General features: G+C 39.0%; 1 protein-coding gene across 1 annotated transcript; it reads right to left on the reverse strand.

Moving 5' to 3' along the window:
• Window positions 1-313: 313 nt before the first annotated feature.
• LOC108605848 (carbonic anhydrase-related protein 10) lies at window positions 314-16,974 on the reverse strand. The gene is made up of 8 exons (XM_017995656.2): window positions 15,960-16,974; window positions 5,259-5,306; window positions 3,644-3,780; window positions 3,379-3,570; window positions 3,099-3,261; window positions 1,624-1,778; window positions 696-827; window positions 314-608 (listed from the first exon to the last, which is right to left on the reverse strand). Exons 1-8 carry the CDS (start codon window positions 16,042-16,044, stop codon window positions 519-521), a joined length of 1,002 nt encoding a protein of 333 aa, XP_017851145.1. The 5' UTR covers window positions 16,045-16,974; the 3' UTR covers window positions 314-518.
• Window positions 16,975-24,597: the final 7,623 nt, after the last annotated feature.

Consider the following 24,597-nt stretch of genomic DNA (forward strand, 5'->3'; position numbering starts at 1 on the left):
TAAAATTTACTGTTACCTTTAGTCATTATTTCAGCTTTAAAATAAACATAATCGGTTTAAATTACTAATTATTGTTAAACACATAATATTTTAACAATAAGTAACTCAACTCATGTCTCATGATGAACGAAAGCAAAACTACTAATTAAATTAGCATATAGCGCAATTTTAGATAATGCATAAATTAGTTTTTCATTTGCAATGTATGCTTAGTAACAAGTTTTATTGTTCGTTGCTTGAGTAAAATAATTATAATGAAAACGTTGGTAATGCAAACAATTTGTTTACCTACTTTAGTTGCGATTGCTGCTGCTCTTGTTGTTGTTGTTGCTGCTGCTGATGTTGCTGCTGTTGCTGGGAGCCCTGAGCTTGAGCTTGTGGCAAAACATTGTTACTCTGTATAAAAGTTGAATGCGGCATTGGAAAAGCGTGTGCTTGTCAGTGTTGATGTTGATGTTGTTGTTGTTGTTGTTGTTGTTGTTGTTATTGCTTCGTTATATGAGAGGGATGCAGTCTCCTCAACGTATCAGCAGTCCTGTGTCCGAGGACCAGCGATTAGCTCTATAGTACATGTCCTTGTACATGGAAGGGCATGCATTCAGATTATTCTGCATAGAATGGAAACAAGGAAACAAAGTGTGTGGACTTGCGGGTTAGACTAGTTGGGCTAAAGGGCATTTGGGCCATATGCTCACCTTTTGACGCTTAAAGTCTATATTGGTTCTAACGGTTCTATGGTGTAAACTCTGCACGGGCCGCGCATTGTTGCCCAACGGCGCCTTGGGCGTACTCTCGGAGCCCTGCATCAGTCGTCGCAGTTGATATAGCTATAAAACAAAATTATAAATTTATATTTATTAAAAAAACTGATTTCATTCAAACATACGATAGCTGCATATTTGTATTTTCCTATTGGAGAAGGATGACAGTCACTGCAACCTATCGAGCATAAAGTATCGAGCAGATCTCGATAGGCTGTCTAGCCTTAGTTCACGGTTTGACTTTAAGTGAGCGGACATATCGTGAACTAAGACGCTGGTTTGTGTTCATTCACAATTAACAATAATGAGTATTTAAACTTTACTTGTAAATTCATAACTCTTATATGCAATGCCCCATAAAAAGAGAACTAAAGCCAAACGATTCAATGAATAGCCCCAACAATTTTCAATGCATTTTCAATAACGTTTAGCAATTGCGCTGGCTTTATAAATTATTTGCAATTTGTTTGCTATTATTTTAGCCTTTTTTACATTCGTTTCCCCTCCACTTCGCTCCCTCCACTGCACTGGTGCCTGCAAATTGATTAAACTAACCAAATATTGTTTTTTAATTTAGTACAGCGAACTGTTGTTGCATTGCTGACCGCAACTGGAACGCCCGACTCGATCGATTGCCCAATTGATGAGATAAATATACTTAATACATAATTGCATTTATGGTATTCGTGGTCGCCGCTACTGCTGCTGTCGCTGTCTAACTAATTGCAATTGCAATTCCAAATACAAAAGTGCATTACACTATTCGCGGTCACAATAAAATCAATGAACTTAGTTGGCCCTAAGTAGCGTTATCCCTCATCTATGTACATGTATATGTTAGTATGGAGAATGGAGCTCTTACCTCTTGTTTGGTTATGTAAATCGGCTTGTTGACTATTATCCAGACGGTGCTCTCCCAGCAGCCTGGATGTGTGGTGGATCCTTCGTACGTAATATACTGATCCGTATTCGGCAGCAGTGAGCGCACCGAAATGTGACGAATGGGCGTGGAGAATCCTGAGCAGCCAAGCAAGCAAAAAAGAAACCAAATTTAATTGTAAAAACTCTCAACATATTTTCAAATACATTTATGCATAAGGCTGTTGCCACCATTCCACATTCAACTCCATGCAAATGAGCTTGACCGAGCCGGAAATGTAATGCCGAGCAAAGAGAAAGAGAGAGAGAGAGAGAGACGTGGGAGCGAGATTGTAATGAAGGCGCAACGCGAACTTAAAGCAAGTGTAAAACAAAGATGCATAAGCCGGGCTGCCACAAAATATTTCAATATTTGCGGTCAAGGTATATAAGGCCCTATAGTACGGCTTAGCTAGTTGCTTTACTAGTTACCGCACTGCATAAGAAATATTTCTGAATTAGTGATTAGCATGGTGACCAATCAATCGTGAATTCAGCAACTTTCACCAACCAAAAAACCTAAACGTATACCAAATACATTTGAATTTTATATAAACAAATACTTGACTTTGGGGATATAATTAATTGCGTTGAAAAAATGCATGTCAAAATATATATGCCACCCTAAAAATTCGCATAAGGAATATTCTATACAATAATATCATACAGATGAGGCTTTTTGGATATACTTTGGAAAGATAACTAAATATTATCGATGCTGTTGAGTCTGTTTCTATTCATTGGTGAAATTTACTTTCTCATTGGTGAACTCACCAACAACAACAAATTCGCAAATTGCTTGCAGCTGTACTAAAGGGCAATGCGTAAAGTCGCGATGTCCGTGAATTTTTTTTGTGGCTGTTTCGTCTGTCAGGCAAATTTAACGCCAGGCATACGTATATGTGTGTGTGTGTGTGTGTGTTGGTGGTTTGGTGAGGGCGAACACTTAAAGTCGTACGAGCTATAAAAAAAGCATTAAGCTGAAACCTGTGACCAGTTGTAAAGGTAGTTGCAACATAAATTGGTTGGGTGAGAGGTTGAGGGCGGGGAGTGCTCGGTGGGCAATCGGGCGTATTATTAAGTGTCGGTTTAGTGTAATTCGGGGTTTCATTGCCGCCGTCACTTTGCGCCATGGCGCCAATTTTTGAATCGTCCGTTGCACCGTTCTCTTTTTTTATTGCATACTTTTGACACACACACACACACAGTTACATAATTGTATTGCTGTTGCAAGCAGCAACAATTGTTTATGCAGTCTGGCAAGAGCTTTTAAATGTGTTCATAAAATGGCAACGTTGCAGCACTTCCGCTGCATTCCGGCCCGGCTGCGCTCCAGCTCCAGCTCCAGTTGCGGCTCGATTGAGTTTTTGGGATTGGGAGCTTAAGCTTAAAGTTGGGCATTTGGTCATTTGGATTTACCTCGATAGAGCACCTTGTTGAATGTGCTCGTTATGATGCGCAGCTCGGGATTGGGCGTCTCTCCAATTTGCACCATCAGCGAGAGGCCGACAATGCCCTGAGACTTGTGCTGCGCCTCGGACATATTATGATAGAGCTCCTTGTTAAAGCCGTAGATTTGAATCTGTTTAGAAACGAGCGAGAAAGAGAGAGAGAGAGAGAGAGAGAGAGAGAGAGAGCGAGAGAGTGGGGGCGTGAGAGTTGCGAATTTGCATTGGTCGGTGGTCAGTTTGCGGTTTACCTCGCCGGGGAAACTGTAGCCCTGTATGAAGTGCTCGGAGCCACGGATGTTCTCAGTGCCGTAGTGTATGTAAATCTCCTCGAACTGGTAGCGGTAGGCCAGAGGTCCACCGGATATGTTAACGTGCTGCTTTGTATCCTTGTCCACGCGAAAGACGAGTGATTGACCCGTGTTGTGCAGAGTGCCGGAAACCTGTTGACGAGCCCCGGGCGGCAGTTGGTTAGTTGCTACCCACAAAGGAGTAGGAGGAGCAGAGGATATTTACCTTGTGCTTATCAATGTGCAAAGGTCTGAGGTACGGATCGAAGAGCAGCTTATCGGGCACAACGTCAATGGGCGACTGGCGTCGTCCTTTGTTGCACATGTTCCATTGCGGATTGATGAGTCCCCAGAAGCTAGGACCTGCAAATAAACATTCGAGTACATACATATAGTATACTATATAATAAAAAACAGACACGTACATTTGTATTTATTTAATATGTCTGTCTACCTGTCTGACTGTCTGTCTGTCTGTCTGTAGCTCTAGACTAAATAGAAAAATGGCAAACATGAAATGTTGCACTCGTTTTTTCGTCGCGACCTCGACATGTAAACCAGACCAGAGCAGACCCAGAGCATTTCCTCCACACGACGACGTATGCAAACAATTGGCAGCAACTGTTACAACTGCTGTTACGTTTCGTCAGTCAGCAATTCAAATACCAAATGAAATTTCATAAGCGCTTAAATTGTCCCCTTCGCAACCTCCGTGTCATGCCATGTCCATCACCATCACCATCACTTTAAATACCAATTAAATGCCCCCGGGGAGCATCGAATGCGCCACCCTTTCCACCATCTCCAATTGCATTCGAGAGCGACGTTCAGAGAGAGGTGCGTTCAATCTATGCGACTGTTGTCAATGCGATTGTGAATGGCTCTGATTGGGTGTTGCGCTTTTTCAATTTGAGCTGACAGCCAGACAAACTGTCGAAACTTTGCAAAACAATGTCCAGCATTGATATTTTTGTTGCTTTCAGCTCCCATCCAGCGAGTTCTGTATGCGCGGCCATTGCGTTCTGGACTCACAATCGCCCATGCAAGGCATATGTTTAATTAAATATTTTTTACCGCTGCACTGGAGCAATAGGACTCTTCCTATTAAATATATGCAACTATTACAAAATCGAATTTTTATTTTGGTTTCAGTATTTCCGATATAGATATTTTTTTTTAGCGATAATATCAAGTTTTCATATAAAGAATTCAATTTATACTGACAACTATTTATATAAATTCTATAACGCGATAGTACAAAATTGTGGATTCGTAAATTTCTTGAATAAGAAAATTATTCATTTATAATGCACTTAAAACAAATTGTTTCAAAAATATTCTATACTGATATTTCTCTCATGAAGTTTTTATTTAATTACCTTTACATTTTCTTCAATCATAATTATTGACTTTCACTAATTTTATAAACTTCATACCCTAATGAAAAATAATATTATCATAGTATTTTTTTAAAGCCACCATCCAGGATTATTTCCACTTTTTCTAAAATACTATAAACGCTAATTCAATTCATAAATATACGTGAATTTTATTGGAACTTTCAGTTATATAAAAGTAAGTTACGGCTTGTGTCTTAGGTTTTTTTCTTTATATAATAATTTGAGAATCGCGATAATATTAAAAGCGACAATATAAATTTTTGACAAAACACTTTAAGCTTTAACAATCAGCAGCTCAAATATTGTAATATATAATTCTCGATCACTATCGACAGTCACGTCTCGACTTTTTTTTTTTAACATAAACTGTGCGCTCAACTTGAAATGAAATTTATTCATATGATAACTCCTGACTCTGTAATGAATGTTGAATAAACTTACCGGATATGCCATCGTATGTCCACCATTCCTCCCAGCTGGACATCACTCCTGTGGAGGAAAACAAATGTAAATTTAAAAAAGAAGATGCAATATTAAACTGAAGGCTTGAAGAGGGGAGAAGAGGGGGTGGCAAGACATAAGCCAGACCAAGGCTGGGAAATCCATTGGCAGAGGCAAGAGCCTGATGCTTGGGCCAATGACAATCAGGCCTAGTTGATCGCAGCAGCCAAGAGATGCAGTCAAATTTGCTTGCCACTCGTTCGTGCCGCATGCCGCATGCTGCACAGTTGAGCCTTGAAGACGTTGGCAGCCAAATCTTTAGCTTTTCAATGCGCATAATTCGCTGGCAATGTAAACAGCGCATGAAATCAACTAATGTTGGACTTCCTTATGGGCACACACACACACACACATACAGAGAGACTGTGTGAGAAACGAGGCAGACAAAACAAACAAGCAACTTGTGCTGCTAAGGAGAGTGCAGGGCGGTGCGGTGTGGGGGGAACTTTTTGGGTTGCCAGCCATCGAGACGCCATCGCCACAGTCTGGAGTCTTCCAAATGCGTGTCGCATGAGTCAACGTCCAAACATTGAAATGGATGTGGATGGTCTCTCCAGCAGCAGCAGCAGCAGCAGCAGCACCCAGGCTTTAGTGATTCGCATCCCCCACCCCCCTACCCCTTACCACACAATGTAGACATTGCTTGTCGCCAACCAGTCTGGCGCCAATAAAGTTTACACTCAGTTGCCACATTTCGTTTATGGGCAAGTTCTGCTTCCGCTTTATCAAGCGACAGACAATTTTCGCTATTTTTCTTTCCCAGAGCCAGAGCCAGAGCCACGACCAGAGCCAAAGCCCAACCATCCCTCGCTCGCTGCTTTTTTGAGCGTATTCAAAATTTATGCTATATGCGTCGTACCGAGCGCCCTTTGCATGGGTGTTTTTTTTTTTTTTTTTTTGGGGGGTGCGGTGTGGGGTTGATGATGGGGGCAAGCGGGCAATAAAAGTCCAAAGAAATTGCTGCAAGCCAAAGCGGAAGTTAAAAAAGGAATCGTTGCTGCTTCCTGCAGCTGCCAGCGTTACGCTCTCTGTCTATCTCTGTTTGTATTGCTAACTCCCTCTCACCCCCCTCCCCCCTCCCCCTCCCGCCCCTCCCTCACTCCAGCCAGCCGATCCATCATACCCTAACCGTAACTGGTACATTAACTTCAAGCACATGTCATCCCAGTTAAGCAAGCAAATTGATTTAAAATCTGTTAATTGCTTGTGCCACAGCAGATTTATCAATTTCTAGTTGAGAGTAACGAACTAGAATCGAGATAAGGCAAGCAATATGCTGGGGCCTAATACAGCTTAGTCGTGGTCCCTTTAGGGTATTTAGACTGTGAGCCAACGCCAAAGCCAAAGCGGCTGCCTATGGAGGAGCCGGAGAATTTTGGCTTGTCGTGTTACTTTTCTTAAAATAACAATGAACGTCCGTTTTGCTCGCGAGTCGTGAATTGGTGTCACTTCATTTTGTTTGTTTTGTCGCGTGGCTGTTGCTGTTGTAGTTTTGCTTCTGCTTCTTATTCTTTTTCTTCTTCTTCTTATTCTCTTGTTGTTATTGTTGCCTGCTTAGAGCTGTAAAGTATGCTATTAAATCGCTCTCTAACTGAGTCAAAGCCGAAAAAGTGCCACTGAGACCTCAATAAAAAGCATTGCGGGAATTATTTACGGCTTGGGCAATAATCCTTATGCCCCTTCAGCCTTCAGTTTCGATTCGTTGCCATTCAGTTTCGATTCATTGCCATGCGATACGATGCGATACGATTTAGTTCTCTTCTATTTGGGTTGAGTCTCCGTCCTACTGCTGCTTTCTCTTGCGCCCCCTGATGATTTTTCAATGGATTGCACATTTTAAGGACCCCTTTTGGCTTCTTTCGTCATTAGGCAATTCCGTTTTATGCTGCAACAGCAACTAAATTTATTGTTATAACTGTATTTGAGGCCACATTTCCCATGAATGACTCACACACAAAACAGAAACCGTTCATCAGACCGAATGTCGCCACGTTCTCTGACATTTTGAATGCCTTTTGCCAATGCTCTGACATTTAATTATCCATGAGCAATTTAATTAATTGCGGATATTGGTTACAGCTATTTGTCTAGCTAGCCTACTCTATGTTTGCTGTAGATTCAAAGAAAATGCAAATTCTAGCTAATATCAGTCTTGATATTTTGGACAAAATAGATTCTACTAAGAATTTCCTGCATTAATCAATCATTAGAATTGTTTTCTCTCCTGCATCTTGGGCAAACAAATTATTGTTTTATTGATTAGCCAATGAATTTATGGCATGAATATTAATGAATAGAAAATACTTGAAGTCTGCTAATTTTAACAGAATGTTAAGTTAACAACTGTTAAGTTCTGAATTTCTGCATTTCCGAATTTCTGTCATGTACAGAATTTACATTTAATTTAAGTAAATTAGTAAATAAATTGTAAGTGGAAACAAAATTTAATAAAAATGTTGCGTTTATTTTATTTTCGATAGGGACTACATAAAGTTAATAAATTCTTTCTTAACGTTCCAGAGCGATCAATGAATCTATGAACTGAGCGCAGCTATTGATTTCTACACTAGCTATGAGCTATAGTATTTTGATTTTTAGTGTCATTGATGATGCTGTTCGTTGGCTATGACATTTCATACAGTCTAAATATTTGAATATATTATAAATTGATACAAAGCCAACTTCCATTCCATTTGCGTAGAATTGCGAACAAAACTCAATTCATGCATTGTCTGAGCGAAAAGTGAGTGAAAAGTGTTGCTATTTAAATTTTAAAACTATGCAAATTGTTGTTGCACAAGTAGTAATAATAATATTTGTAAATGCTAAAACAATTTGCAGTGGACAGCGGAATAAATGAGCGCACAATAAAATGAAATGAAATAATTTCTTTATTTAGCATTTTAATAAATATTTTGCAACGCACACACAGGCAAATAAAGCAGCCAACATAAATAACATATATAGAGGAGTAGAAATGCTTATGTGTGTGTGTGTGTGTGTGTGTGTGGGGCGTTGTAGGCTCTTTGAGAATGCTGTGGGATTATTCATTAAAAGCGTGTGATGTGATGACTAAATTAATTTCTATATAAGAGCAGCAAGACTGCTGCTGTTGTTGTTGTTGCTGTTGCTGTTGGCAGTGGCAACGCTAAATCAAAATCAAGATAGAGTAATAAGTGATAGTAATAGCATATTGTTCATTTGGCGTTGTTTGTTTGTTTACGTTCAATAAAGACGATGGAGAGAGCAAGCGCTTTGCAATGACAACAAGAACAATAGTGAAGCATTAAATGGGCCAAAGTGTTGCTGTGTGCGTGCGTGCGTCTGTGTGTGTATGTGTGTGTGTGACTTTGTTTATGTATTCTTGAGTGGTTATAATAGCGTCGAGAGCATCAAAAGGCAACACGCCTCAGCAGCTTGGAGCACGGTGAATGAATCGCACCCAATAAATGGAGCCAAGAATCCAAGCTCAAGTCACAATGCGAAAGACAATGGACAGCCACAACCGCAAACACACACACACACACACATTAGAGAGAGAGGGAGAGGAAGAAGAGAGAGGGCAGCAGCCCTTTTGTGTGTAAATTATGGCTTCAATATAATATTGACAAAGAATCAATAAAGGAAATGTCCTTAAAATTAATAGGCGACATTCTGCTATCGAATTACTCGCTATGTCATCGCTTTTAATTAAAATTTCTAGACAACGCGCGCCAGCAGCAAAAGGAGTCGCGACGAAATCACAAGAACACACGCACACCCAAACACACACACACACACACACATAGAGAGATTACATACATAGGCGCATTGGCGTGCTGCTAACTAAATTTATGACTTCCTGTTAAACGCTCAACGCAACGCTGATTAGTATCTGAATATCTGAAGGATCTATCCTTCTCCTGCTCCTGCCTCATGCCTCATGCCGTCGTTAATATTGCTGATGTTGTTGTTGTTGTTGTTGTTATTGCTTCAAGTTGGCGTTTCAGCCGTCTCAGTTTATCAAACTGTCGCCTTGTCGAAGATTGACGGACATAACTTGGGTCTCATGCCTCACACTCCACTCCATCCGCCCCGTAAGCCGCCGTCTTGGCTATATATTTAGCTTGCTGTGCGTGGGTGCCGCTGTTCCGGCTTGGTTTCTCGCCTCATCACGGAGTTGGCTGCTCTGTTGACTTTTTTGGCAGCAGCAGGCAGGAAGCTTTGACATTTTGCAGTCTCGCGGCTGAAGTATGTTTTTTCCTCTTTGCCTCTTCCTTTTTGTTTTTTGTTGTTGTTTGTTTTTGTTGCTGCTTTGTTTGTACTTTAGATTTCGCTTCTGCTTTATTTGCTGTCTGACCCAAGTTAAGCGTTGGGTTAATTTGTGTTAATTAAGTAACACAATCAATTGTGTCTAGCCTGAAATTCTTTATTTTTTCCTCTCTCTCGGTCTCTCTCTTCGTTGCAATGAGTTTAATTTTGAAAAGTCTATTACTTACACTCTAATTAACCAGCAATAATTTCTTGAATTCTCAAGCAGCGCTAAGTGATTTGTTATTGTTATAATTTGTAATAGTGAGAGCTTAAGCAGATGCCAAACAATCTGTGCGCACTATGGAGCATTTGGCCCTAACTTTTACTCAAGCCAAATTCTTTTATTTAATTTACTATTTAACATGTTTCAGCATTAGCACTGGCTGCTGACTTTATTTAAAAACTATTGCTAAAATGAAAATTAAACATACATAATTTACTATTGGAATATGAAAAGGTTATTTTCAAATATTTGTTCTAAGCAAGCTGCTCTATTGCTTCTAATTTTCATTAATAATAATTAAAAATGCTTCTTTTTTGTATTGAGATAATAAAGAAATAATAACAAAGATATGTGCACTGTTACCTGACTGGGCAACTTAAACAAATCGGAAATAATTAAAAATGCTGGAGTATTAATTGTTGTTAATTATTGGACGAGCAATGATTTCTGGTTGCTGTTACCACAGTAATTCTCAAACCATTATCATTATTAATATTAAAATCTAAAATATAATGTATATATATAATAAAAATTGTGGCTCGATCTGCTTAATTTTAGCAGAACTTAAAAGACTACTCAAGATATTGTTAGAATATTAATAGTAATGAATTTATTTAAAGCTTATTTTATACATTATTGCGTTTGAATTTGTTAACAAATATAAATTCCGAGTCAAACTTCCCATAGTGCCAACTTTACGCATTAGCTGCAGCTTCATAAACAGTTAACTGAACGTGGAAATGTGCAAAGCGAATCTCAAAATGCATCAATTCTTGTTAGAAATCTGTTGCTTGTGTTTGTAATGCGTGTAAAAATAAACAAGAGTGAAAACAAATCGCACTTAAATGTTGTTGATTTCACTTGATATTCCATGCAACAGCAATAGCAATAGCAACAGCAACAGCAACATGTGATGCAAATTACATTTTAATTGCCTACACACGCTTTGTTCAAGTTCATCACAGAGGAGCACAGAGCAAAACTTGCCCCAACTGCCCAACAGCTCGATGTGAATTCAATCAGAACTCGCAAAATACTTCTCAGCATGTAGCACTTGATTGTTGTGGCACAACTTTCAAGTCATTTTACACTCCTGTTTGTGTCTGTGTGTGTGTGTGTGTGTAAAGCATTTAACACTTAATTAAGCAGCCAAAGTTGGCAGCAACGACCGCAAACGTTCAAGTCTCTGTTGAAGAACATAAAACAAATTCAATTGTGGCGTAAATAAATTTGATGTTGCTGATATTTTGCGTATTTTTTGCTCTTTGCGGAAATAAAAAATTCCAATTTCATCTTTGGGCCATTTCTAGTGTCGAGTGTATGGTAAACCATGAAAGTAGATTAAAAATAGGTCAGCATAAAATTGAACGACCAAGAACAACAGCAGCAGCAGCAACAACAACAACAACAACAATCAACATTAACAAACAAACGAAAAATGTTCAACTCACGCGATGAGTTAACAGCAAAAGTTTACGCCACGTTACATGGTACAGTACCACCCACACCCCCCACACACCATACACGCCCCTCGTTTGCCTAGTACTGCTTGATTGTTTTATTATTTTTATTATATATTTGCACTTGCACTTGCGTTCGCCAATTGTTTTAATTTATTTTTTTTGTTCGCTGGTAATTACATTTTCCTATAGATCTATTCTGCCGCTCACAAGTGTGCCACGCCCACAAAAGCGTGTTCACGCCTCATCCAAATGACGTTTAAGTGCTATTTGCTAAAATTGATCACACTTAGCTTTTGCCTAAGATACAATTAAAAATGCAAATAGTTTTTATAGCATACTTATGAGCGCTGATCACGTATACGCATTTGATTCGCTCAATGTCTGTCTGGCTGGCTGGCTGGCTCATAAATTATTAACGCTGCAATTTGCTAATCATTAATTGACGTTTGTTGTGGTCGATCAAGGCGCCATAAGTTTGCCCACAAGAAGAATGCAGCTCGGTTTGCCTTCATGGCCACATGTAATGGGTGATTCCTTGGCTCACACACACACAGTCAAATAATTGTGGTTGTAAGCTGTAAGCTCATGTTATGTTGCAGGCTGCCACAGTTGAGCGGCTAAACAAGTCAAACGACGTGACGTGTGGCAAGTTGAGTGCAGTGCAGTGCAGCGTGGGCGGGGGTCGGAGGTCGGGGGGCACGAATCGAGGAAATGCAGCGCTTGAATACCATAATTTGACTAAAAACCGTCTAGACGCGCTGCGAACCAACTATCCAACTATCTTAATAAGTTGGTGGCGAAAAACTTTAAGCCAAAAGAAAGCAACAAAAAATGAATGAAAAGTATTTATAAAAAGCTTGGCAGTTGTAGAGCGAAGAAAAGAAGTTGCAGACACTGTGTGGAGTCGAGTTGAGTGGGCGGGGCGCGGAGTCAAGAGTCAGGAAGTTGAGGCCGCAGTTTTGTGGCATATACAATTTCGATAATAAGCAACAGCAGTGCATTTAGAAAGAATGCACAAAAAAGAAAGAAAAGGGTAACGGGTGGGGCCAAAGCGGCCCAAAGCGAAAGCCAAAGGTAGCAAAGCTCAATGTGTGGGCGTGGTACACATACGTACGAACGTACCTGTGTGTGTGTGCAATGTTAATGCGAGTCACGTCAACGCTGCATACGAAATCGTTTCAAAGTTCCTACCAGCGAGCTGAAGTTTGGACGAGACGCCTGGACTGACTGCCGCTCCACCTGCCTCTCCCGCTCCCGCTCCGCTTACAGTTCAGTTAATGTAAAGCGCCAAAAGGCCAAAAGCAGCCTGGCTCAATTACTGACATGGCATGCAATATGCGTTCGAACATATGAACTGCGAGTCTCTCTCTCTCTCTCTCTCTCTCTCTCTCGACTGCCAAACATATGTTAAAATTCTGTTAGTTAAAGCGCCAAAGCGACGGCTTTAAGTTTGTCATCCATTTGCCATTGTCCATGCTCTAATGTCATGTATGTGTGCGCTCATTGGAGAGAAAAAAGGCTCCATGTCAAAGTGATTTTTCACCTTTAGGGCAAATTTAACACAATAATTTGCACAATTTGTCAAAACAACCCTCTGGCTAAATGGTATCATAAACTAAAGTAGCAGCCACATACACTACTACACACGCACACACACACACACACACACACGCACAGACACGCATAGATTCATGCACTATGGGCCATTTGAATACTTTTATTGCAATTAATTTCAATTTGGTAGTGTTTAGAAAAAAGTTAAGTGAAGTAAACAGCCCAAATAAGTATGCTACAATTTGCAGTATATTTGCAGTTTAAAGCAATTTGAATAATTTCTGTAGCTCTCAGCTGTTGACTTTTTGATGCCACATACGCTTTAACTTTATTATATTAATAACAATTATTATCATTGACTATTAAAAGAAACTAAATTAAGTTGCCAGCAGTAAGCTGATTATAAATTAAAGTTGTATACATTAAAATAAATCTCTTTTATCAATATAATACACAAATATATATATATATTTATAATTATATTGATTTCAATTACATTTTATTTTATACAAGATTTTTTGAATAGATTAGTTGCCTAAAAGAAGCTTCAGCTGCCCATAGTTCAATCAACCAGAGTGCGTCTGTGAGTGCGTGTGTGTGTGTGTGTGATTGTATGAGGGGGTGCGGCAATAATTCGATTGCTCTTTGTGCAGCTTTATGCTGCAAGCAAGCCTCACACACTCCTAAGCCGCCTAATGCGATAATTTATAAAGAGTTAAACTTTTAATGGAAAACAAAGCGATTTGAATGAAAAGCAAAGCTTTTGCATAGCTCAATAGCAGTTCATGCAAAGCTGTCACATGTAACTATAGCAACCATTAATTATCCAATCAGCAGTGCCAGCTGATAAGTAAGTATACGCTACGTATTTTTTTTTGTCGTACTTGCTTTGTGCTTGTCGCTTAGATGTTTCAATTTTTCGAAACAGTTCGCTACACTTATTGTAATAGTTCAGTTATCATTCCAACAATCGGTGCACTTATCAATGGATTATAATCCATTTAGTTGCGGTTCGCACACACCTCAAAACGAGCTGCAAATCTATTTTAGCAAAACATTTGCCATATGCATATGCAGCGAATCAACTGCGAGCCATATGCAGCTGATTTAAAGTTCAAACTCTACAGCAAATTCACACGAGTATCAAACTGACTGCATAACATTGAATTTGGCTCTGAATTGAATTTGATTTTGGTTTGTTTTTGTTTTCATTTTGAATACTTTTTTGCGCTTGTTTGTTCAAAGCGCTACATTTTTTATTGATGTAACTTTATTTTGGTTTAATCATTTGCGTTCTCAGTATTGAAATGCCAATAATAAAGTTAAAAAGTAAAAAGAAACTTTTCTCAATAAGCTGCTATTAATTATAACGATTACACATAAGTAAAAAAAGTTGCAGATCTGTATATAACGCTTTTGAATTTGTATTTGTATTTGTATGTATTAACCAAAAATATTATAATTATTTAAATAGCATAATTCCAAACTATTTTTAAATTATTTGCCATCATTAGTAATTGAAAATATTTTGCCTTTGCATTTTTGCATAATAATTTAATTACATCTTGAGTTACTAATAAATACTACAATTTAATAGTAATGGCTAACGCAAGCAACAATTTATTGTTGCAATCTCTTTTTCACATTAATTTCCATTCTTTTTTTATCATCTCAATTTTATTAAAAACCAAATAAAAACAGGCAATGAAATCTTGTTTTTGCGATCAAGCAGAAGTCAATTCTCAAATGATTTAATTAGCAAACTAATTTATTTTACAATATAAACTCACTTTTTTGAAAAAATGAATACAACTTGCACTGAAATATTTTGAAAATTAAATTTGCTCAAATAAATCAACTGTTTCGATTTCAAACACTTTTTAAATTCTATTCTAATCATTATTTGCTGCACGATATTTTATTCAGAATGTTTAAGCTGTGTTTATGTTTTGAGTATTATTTTGCTGTTGCAATACATGAAACCAATTTATTACGCATACGTCATGTAAGCGACGGTAAAAAGTGTTTTGCTGCTTTGTTAAAATTAAATAAATTCCAGAACAAACTCAAGCTCGATTTGCTTTCACAATATTGACAAGCATTTGATTTAAAAATTGTTGATATTTATTTGTTGCATAAAATTTTATATTGACTTTTACTCATTATTAGATTTTGTTCACAAAATCAAATCTTGATCAACATGGAATGCAGGTCGGGCCGCAGGGACTTGTTGGGCCGTTAAATGAATTTCTGGGCAAGTTGTTGGTTGTGTGTGCGTGTGCGTGAGTTTATTTGTAAAGTGCAGTCGAATATTGGTGAAGCAAATGAATTCATAAAACAAGTGAAAAGAAATGTGAAGAGAGCAAATGTTGGTTGGCAACACAACAAACACATAAAGTGCATAAACTCTTATGTTCCTGCTAATGTCCTGCTGCAGATATATTCAATGTGGCTGCCATAAATGCCATAAATACTTGTGTGGCTGTGTATCCATGTGTCTATGTCTGTGTGTGTGCGTTTTCGTGTTTGTGCAACGAAATGCATTAACTCAATTGTTGGTTGAGAAATTGCAGTTTGCTGTTGCAAACTGAAACTTGCAGCAATTGCAGTGTTGCTGTTTGAAATCTATAAAACATAAATTTTTATACAATGCCGTCGCCATCGCCCCGTCGACTGCCTACATGCGTGATTTGGAATGAAATCCTTTTAAAACTGCCTCGTCAAACATTTTACATTCGTTGGCATTTTCATTGCCAGATGCAACGTAAACAATAATACAAATAGAAATAGAAATAGAAGCAGAAATCGAAATCGAAATCGAAATGTGTGTGCAGCGTAGAACAAAGTGAAATAACAACTTCAACTGTCTGTCCGTCCGTCCGTCCGTCCGTCCGTCCGTCCGTCCGTCCGTCCGTTTGGCCGACCGCATCTCCTTGCTCTGGTGTGTCAGTTGACTGGAGAGCATACGTTTCGAAAAATTGCAACTGCTTATTGTAGAGTACTAAGTATTTACGAGCATGTTTCTTTTTTGCTGGCTCTGGTTATGCCAACGAGGCGTAAGGGGCAAGTGTTGGGTTGGATTGGGGGGTCTCATATATATTCACTTACCGGAACTGCAAAGCAGAACGATTGCTGAGCAAGCGATAAGTCCGGCTACGGAGCAGCCAAACGTGTTGTGTCCTGCCAATGCCATGACTCGACTCCCTGCTCTCCAAAGCTGCTGCTGCTATTGGCGCCACACACACAAACACACACACTCACTCCCCAAAAAATTCGTTTAGTGTAGTGCACTTCTAGTTCAACTTCACAGCTTCAGCTTCAACTTCAATTTCCACTTCTTGCTGCTGCTGCCGCCAGTGACTTCGGTTTGGTGTTGGTGACGCTGACGTATGCGGGAAATGATGACGTTCTCAATGCACTGCCAGGCCGAGAGCTTATCTAGTTTGCTGCTGCTAATGCACAGCAGAGATCTTTCGCTCTCTCTCTCTCTCTCTCTCTCTCTCTCTCTCTCTCTCTTTTAGTTCATTCAAAATTGACAGCTTTCACTTGATTTTTGAGTGCCGAATTCGTTTGCCGGTTTGACTTTGAGATATTGGCAACAGTAGAACGAGTCGCAGTCGAATGTGCAACAGTGGCAACAACAGAAGCCACATTTGTTGTCATGTTTGGTTGCTGTCCACATTGCTGTTTTCACTACGCTCTGTTTCCTTTCAATCTTCTATCTTTTTTTTTGTTACTCTTCTCTTCTCTCTTTCTGTTGTTGTTGTATTCTTGTTCTTGTTGTGTTTACACTATTTAGATGGCCGTAGCCACCGGCCACCGAGCTGCCGCTCTGCTGCACATGCAAATTTTAATTTCCGTTGCTTTCTTCGATATGCACACACAGCTGCCATTCCATTGTATTTGTCAACAATTTGTTTTGTGTTTTTTTTTTCTAGCTTCAAAAAATTGTTCAAAACTTCAAAAAAAAAAAAATCACAATTCGAGCGCGTACACGAGCTCGTTGGGCTTATCAAATTTCAAATCTTTCAAGCGCACGCACAAATATTCGCATCGCTTATTTACGCGTTCTTCAAATTCAATTTCAAACGCTTAACTGTGCGCAAGCGACGAGCGCGTCCGCCTCCAACTGATGCCGAAATGAAACTGAACTCGACTGACTGAGCCGCGACCGCTATCAGCTATCAGCCAAAGCTACGCTGCCAGTCGCGCAGCAGCAGCAGCAGCAGCGTCAGCAATAACAACAACAACAACAACAACAACAACAACAACAGCATCACACAAGTGCAATCGGCAAAGCCGCGAGTTCTCGTGCTACACACACGAGCAACGAAGCCGAATGAACGACGCCAGCGTTCGCCGCTGCTCGCACTCGTTGCCATTGGGATATTTTCGCAAGGAAATTTCCTCTTATGGGGATTTTTGCTGTTTGGCTTGGCAGTTAAGCGAATATTCAAATCGCAAATACGGGTTTTGATTTGGCTTGCATACAAATTACTATTCGTGGTAGTTGTTCGAATAATTTTGATTAGATTAGATTATCTAATCATTAGCTAGTAAAACAAAACTTATTAGATATACATTATTAGTTTTTTGTGCTATTAAATATTTACGTATATATTAATTTTCTAGCACATTTTTGGCAAGGTTACTTCGGCCTCTAAGTATTTGCATTAGGGAGTCATATCTAACCAAACCTATGGTGCATTCATACTAAATTATTTAATATGTGTTTCAAAGTTAATGCATGAGTTTTTCAAATAATAGAGTTCAAATTTAGTCAAACTCTCATAGTTTACATAATACCTACATATGTTAGGTGTCAACATATATTAAATATTTATTTAAAATGCAACTTATTTGTCATTGTATTATTTTATAACCCGCATGAATAACTATTATTAAATTGAAAGAAATTTATTCAGAATTAACTTTGAATCGTCTCTGACATGTTGCACAATAAATTTGCATATGACTAATGCAATTATTAAAACGAAAACCATTATATTTCTGTCTTATACGCGAGCTCTTCTAAAAAGGCAACAGCTCTTCTACTTCTATTAGAAGTGCTTGTCGTGAAAACGAAGATGTGACGACGCGTCGCTGCCGACGCCTGCGCGACACGAGTTCCAGTTTCAGCGAATTACAGCGCCTGATGCTTGCTTTGGAGTCCATGTGGTCCTCTCGTCTCGGCTTACACACCTACACACACGCATCAAACAACAGGCAGGCAGGCAGGCTCTAAGCCTCAGCTTTTGTTTCATAGTTTCTGCCGCTGTCGACGCTGCCGCTGTTGCTGCCGCTGCTGCTGCTGCTGCTGCGGCTGCAACTTTTGCTGCCTCTTCTCTCAAGCTTGACTGTTGTTGTTGGCAATCAGCAAGCTCTGCTTTTGTTGTCGTTGGTATTGATGTTGCTGTTGTTATTACTTGCTGCGCTTCTTATCAGCAGCAGCAGCACCAGTGGCGGCGGCAGCGGCAGCGAGGGAAGCGAAAGACAAGCAGCAAGGACTGCTTACCCTCGTTCACATGTTGGAGGCCGTTACCTCGTTGGTTGCCTTGCCTTGGTGTCGACTTGTGTGCGGCTTGCGAGCAACGTTGATATAAATTCTTATTGGCGCATTACAAATTGTCGTCTTGCCTACATCGCCCGACCACCCACGACTAACCCACACGGCCCAGCTACATGCCTGGCATCTTCTCCAGCTTGTGATTCCTCTCTCTGTATGTGTGTGTGTGTGCTATTCACATAATATAATCACTCACATAATACTCGCATTTTCATTTCCATTTCCACAAAACTGCAAAAACGCAGAAAAACCGGAACTGGGAACGGGGGAACGGGGAAACGGAAGGGCTCTCCCATTGTTTGTTTTGTCATTACATTTAGCTCATATTTTCAGTAATTAGATTTTCACTTCATTTGCATGCAAATGACAAAAGCAAAAGATGCCTTGGTTCATTGTTTTCCTCGACGTCATGTCGCTGCCCAATGCCAATAGCAAAGACGGCCTTTGATTCGCTGCAGCAATAATATTTTTAGCTTCGGTTGGGAATAAGCTCCCATATACGCATAAATCTGTCAAGCGAGTCGCGTTACTGTTATTCTGAGTCCACCTTTCAATCCAATTTGTGGTGCATTAAACTTTAATTTGTGCTCGTTATTTGCTAATTAATAAATCAGAGCTCGAGCTACTAACACTTCTAGGCAAACATGTTTGATTGACGCGTGTCAAAGGTCAGGTCATTCAATTAGGCCAAATTAAATTCTGCTTACATACAAAGCATTTACTTATATGTTATGCTTGCTTTCCTGCTTGGATTGGCTTTAATATAACGATCTACTGCTAACTAAATGTCGGCACTTGCCACTTCTGAATAACCAAACTCGATCAAAGCACGTACGCATAAAAGTTTTTGCTTGTCGAGATGCACACACACACACACACACACTCACACAGCAAAAAGTTATTTTCAACATATGCGTATACGTAATATTTAAATTAAAATTCATATTTACGAGCCCAAGTTGTCAAGCAACATTTATTGTCTATTATTTTCTATAGCCAGGCACTGCAATGCTCTAGAATTTTTCAGTCTATCATGATATATCTTATATATGTATGTAAAAGAGATGAACATCAGATAGTTCGTATCTGAATTTCATATTTAATGGAATAGTTGACCCATAGCTATGAAATCCATTACCAATTAAATTTACTGCTTCAAATTAGCAAATTGCAGTTTCAAATTGCAATTACAATTAATAAGCAGGAAAAACTGAATTTTTAGTTAAACGAAAATAGCTTAAGTAAATAATAGAATTATTGCTGATTGATTTAGATAATTTATGTGTGTGTATTTTGGTATGTTTTTCAGTAGAGATAATTAACTGTCTTTGAGGAATTGGTCAGTCTTAAGGAGAAGATCTAGATAGTTTTCTTGTATTAGAAATATATTCTAAATAAAAAAAAACTGTAAGCGAAAGTTGTGGACCCAGAACGAAATATAAAGAACATCCGATCAACACTGCCCAATCTTATCTACATTCTATGATTCTTTTGCTCAAGCTAAACAGGAAAAGTTGAGTTCAAATCAATAAATTTCTTATCTTTTGAGTTGACAACACTTAATAGCAATTCATCAAGTATTTAATTATCAGTGAATAGCGCAGACTGATAATTGATTGAGACTAATGCGTGTGTAAATAGATAAAAAAGAAAAAATCAAAACAATTTTTTTTTAGATAAGTTGTAATATAGCAATTTTCTTACTGCTCAAATAAATTTTTTGTAATTTTCTACATTCAGCTTAGCACGCCAAAATGCAAAGGAAATAAATAGCAGCAAGGATTTGTAAAGTAGTTTTATTAATAAAATATATAAATAAAGCGCGAAATGAACAATAAAGCTTCAGCTCGACTTCGAAGATTTAATCAATTCTATTTAGAGGCAGACAAGTGTTAACCCAAAGCTGTTGCTGCTGTAATTGGCAGCAATGAATGCGCCACGGCTCGCTGCAGCTTGCAGCATTTTGTTGCACGCTTGATGTTCATTTCAACATTTGGGGGCATTGATTAAGGATTGTGCAGCGCCAAATGTATGATGCACACATTTTAACTTGCGCTTTTTGCAATTTTGCCAGCGGCTTTTGTTGATGTTGCAAGCACCTTGCGCTCGAATTGTGTATGCTCATCCACACCCACACACACACACACACACACACACACACACACACGCATGTGCACGCAATTGCAATTGAATTCGTGGCAGTTTTAATGTAATTAGTTTTTACACCTTGCCGAACAGACAGCGACGAGAGCCACGCAAAAAGTGAATGCAATGGCTATAAGAGAGCGTAGATGAGCGAGCGGTCAGGGGGGTGTTGGCAACTGTGGGAGGTGGCGTGTTGTAAGTGGCAGTTGGAGTAGCTGTTGGCTTTTTGTCTGCGCCTGGCCTCACATTTTCTAATTAAAAACGCCAACTACAATTGTTATTTGGCCTGCGCAATTGAGAGCGACCACGGCCAACAGGCAAAGGTGTCTGCCTGTGTGTGTGTGTTGGCCAAGTGTGCAGCCTAATTGGTAACAAGATAAATCGCAATTGCAATTTGCTTCGAATTATGCGACAAGATCAATTGCGGCCGCGAGCTTGTTTCACGTTCAAGGTTTGCGTTTTATCAAAAAATTAAAAAAAAAAAAAAGGCAAGGGCAAGAAAAAAAGGTAAAAGAAAAAAGTTTTAAGGGTTTAACGAGCACGCTTTACGGCTTTTACGTATTAAAGCCATTTAAGCTTTTAGAGCTTGCAGCAGCGTGGGGCAAGTTTCGATTTGAAATTAATATAACTAAAAGGTTTTTCACGCTGCGTGTAGCTGACGGATGCTTCTTTGCTATTTTTCCTGTTGTTGTTTTGTTTTTATTTCTCTCTCCTCCTTTTTATTGATTTCCACTTGGCATAGCGCACTTGACTTGTCGGCTTGAATGAAGAACGCGCAGGAAACACAAAAAAAAAAAAAAAAGCAGCAGCGAAAAAAAACAAAAACCACACAGACAAACAAACTAAACACACACACACACACAAAATAATAATATAGCAATGAAACCAAAGGATGGGCCGAGCTTAAAGCCTGCGGCCTCTCAAATGTTCTTTGTGCTTCACATTTGGCCAACAACTCAAACACACGTTCAAATAAATTAATAGATAAATCGTCTTACTTACGAACTGCTTTTGCAATTGAGCCAATCTTTCAATTCCTCAGTCAGTCAGTCAGTCAGCCAGTCGAGTAGCTTTAAATGGAGTTTGGTCTGGGGATTTCCTCATTGTTAAAGCTGTAAAGTAGAATTCAACATTTAATATTAATTTATATAAATAAATAAAATTTACTTTTGTATAATTGTAAATCGAAAGAAATGTTAGATGTTCGCATGTATATAAAATATGTTTATGTTATTATATTATTATGCTTTTGGAAAACTTGTACAAGAAAATAAAAAATATAACAAAAATTTAAAAATTGTTTTTAGCTTGAATCATTGAATAGTTTAATAAAAGCTTTAAATTGTTTATTTGCATTTTACGCCACACCTGAGATTAGCTTTGTTTTATTAAAGACTCAAATCTAATACAGCTATTTAGTTATCTCTCTAGCTAGCTTTGATATAAAACGTTACGCATACGCCTGGGCTGCCAACTTTTATCAAAATCATTTCTAACTCTCTGTGCTGCAAATAACATAAAGCTTAATATCATATTCTAAATTGCTTTATTGCAACTCAGCCCAGTTAGCTGCTCGTATTCTCTGGCGATTGCCCGTGGCCTTCAGGCGCCCAACATAGTTTGCATTTTCACGCTTCGAATTTACTGCAGCAATTGCAACAGCCACAGCAACAGCAAGAACAACTCGACCATGGCCCTGATAGCTGAGCAGAGCAGCAACTGTGGTAGGTGTGGCAGAAATCTTTGCCATGTCTCCAGCGCTGCAGCGACGTTGCAATTCTTGCCTTCTCATGTTGCAACAACATTGGCCGTCCGTTGCGGCTGTGTACATTACGCTAAATTACATTTTGAATATTGAATCGATGCTGTCGATGCTTTGCCCTGCTATTGACCTTCTTCTTGGGTCTCAGCTCAACTTATGCCACCTGTCGGCAATCTAAGTCAACTTTGCCATTGTTGCCACGTTGCCAAGTTGCTGTTGCCTTTGCCTTTGCCTTTGCCTTGTCGCTTGTTGTATTTCTTCAATTGAATTTTGCGGTTCATCGTGGTTGTCGTCATCATCATCGTCGTCGACGTTCTCGTCTTCGTCTGCGTCTTCAACGTTTGTTGCCATTGACATTGCCCCACAGTCACGTCAACCTGGGCGTCATCGTCAATATCGTTCTCTAATTTGTTTGGTCCTGGCGTAACAAATTTGTTTTGCCAGTGAAGTGCACTTCCAACTTGCCTCTCTCTCTCTTCCTCTCTCTGGCTTCTGCATCGATTCATCCATGTAATTTGTATACAGCTACATGTTTCTTATAGATTCGGTATTCGGCATTAAAGTTGCTTTAATTACAACTTAATTCGGCACAGAAGAGCTCACTGCTAATAAATAATTAATTAAAAGCTCAATTCCAACAATATTCAATTAAATATCGAAATGCCAACATTGGGCTTTAAAATTATTTATGGCTGCATCCAATCCACGCAAGCCACTTGAGTAATTCATTTGTTGCATATTCCCAATATATATATATATAGTTTACTGATTGTATGAAAATATATAAACCAATATCAAATTGCTACAAAAGAAGTGCAGTCAAAATTCTTCAAGATGAATTAAATTCCAAAATGATTTAGATTCGTCTTATATTTGACATTAAACGTTAAACATTAAAAAGATAAGGAACAAAATTCTTCTTGTTTGACATTCTAACTTGGAAAATTTGGCAATTTCTAGAGGTAAGGTTTGTTTTTTGCCTAATTTTAACAGTTTGATGCCATTTTCTAAAATTAATAAAACTTCGATATGTTTTCCTTGAATAATTCTCCAATTTGAATAGAGGTATTTGTAAAAATGTATCAAAAATTTGATTCTATTCGCCGTAATTAAAACAAAAATTTGTTTCTCTTGGATTTTAGTTAATATTAGCTAGTCCAAGTAGTTAAGCCTCGCTCGTAATTAAGCTAGACATTAAAAGAGACCGAAAGGATATTAAAGAGGAGAAATGATTTAATTCTCGCTAGGTCGTGATTAGTTCATTTCATCTGCCTATATTGAATTCTCCATAGAGTTTATTAGGCTGTGCTAATATCGTTAATAAAATTAAGCAATAATATAGCTGCGCTGTAGCTAAATTAAGGGTCGCACTGCTAGTTTGTTGGTGGTCGCACTTATTTAATGCAGTGATTTACACGTGTGCCTGGCTACAGCGAGAGCGAGAGCGAGAGAGAGAGGGGGTAGCTACTCTTAGCTATAGACTATTATATGGATATATGCACGTGCAAATACAAGTATTTTGTTGTTTAGTGTTTTGCTCGAGAGAGAGCCACACGGCAATAATAACAAATCAAAGTATCTCAATTTAGCGCCAGTGATTTTAGTTGCTGATTGGGATTTGGATTCTAATTTCGATGCAGGTCTTTAGCCAGATTAAGACACCAGCGCTACGTGTGGAGTGTGACCAAGCTGTGAATCAATATAACTACCATATAGCCAGAGTCAAGGAGGGAGTGAGGCAGGGAGATGGACATATTCAGTCAGCCAGTCAGACATTCAGTCACGCACATGACGCCAAATATTTCACAGACACGCAAACACCTCAAACTCTTTCACTAACTCCCACACACACTCACACTTTCTTTGTCTGCCTGTGTGTGTGTGTGTGTGGGTGTGTTTGGCTAAGGAGAAGTCAAAATCGTTAGGTTGCTTCTTATGCGGCATTGCCTTTTGAGTGTGGAGAGCTCAACGAGTTGCGTCTACAGTGCAGACTGTAAATGACGAAAAGCGACATAAGCGACTAGCTAACTGTTGTTACAGTCAACACTCCAGCCACTTGTCTACGCTCAGCTCAGCAGCCGTTGTGACAGGCTCAACTGTAGACACGGCATTTCCAGCTGTTTGCTCGACTTCAGGTCTCCTCATAATTCTTGTGCGCCGTCCGTCCGTCCGTTCGTCCGTCTGCCCTCCTGCCGTTTTATTACTCAACTTTCTCTGACATACGCCGTCTTTTGTTTACTTTTGCGTGTTGGTGTGTGTATGTGTGTGAGTGT

Source organism: Drosophila busckii, chromosome X (assembly GCF_011750605.1).
Source record: "Drosophila busckii strain San Diego stock center, stock number 13000-0081.31 chromosome X, ASM1175060v1, whole genome shotgun sequence".
NCBI classification, from domain to species: Eukaryota; Metazoa; Arthropoda; class Insecta; order Diptera; family Drosophilidae; genus Drosophila; species Drosophila busckii.

What these genes read in the sequence shown, in the direction of transcription:
- LOC108605848 (XM_017995656.2), bottom strand. Translation starts at nt 16,044, where the DNA reads ATGGCATTGGCAGGACACAACACGTTTGGCTGCTCCGTAGCCGGACTT. An exon ending in GACATACGATGGCATATCCG is followed by an intron (nt 3,781 to 5,258) that starts GTAAGTTTATTC and finishes GTTTATTTGCAG; the next exon opens with GTCCTAGCTTCTGGGGACTC. An exon ending in GCTACAGTTTCCCCGGCGAG is followed by an intron (nt 3,262 to 3,378) that starts GTAAACCGCAAA and finishes GTTTCTAAACAG; the next exon opens with ATTCAAATCTACGGCTTTAA.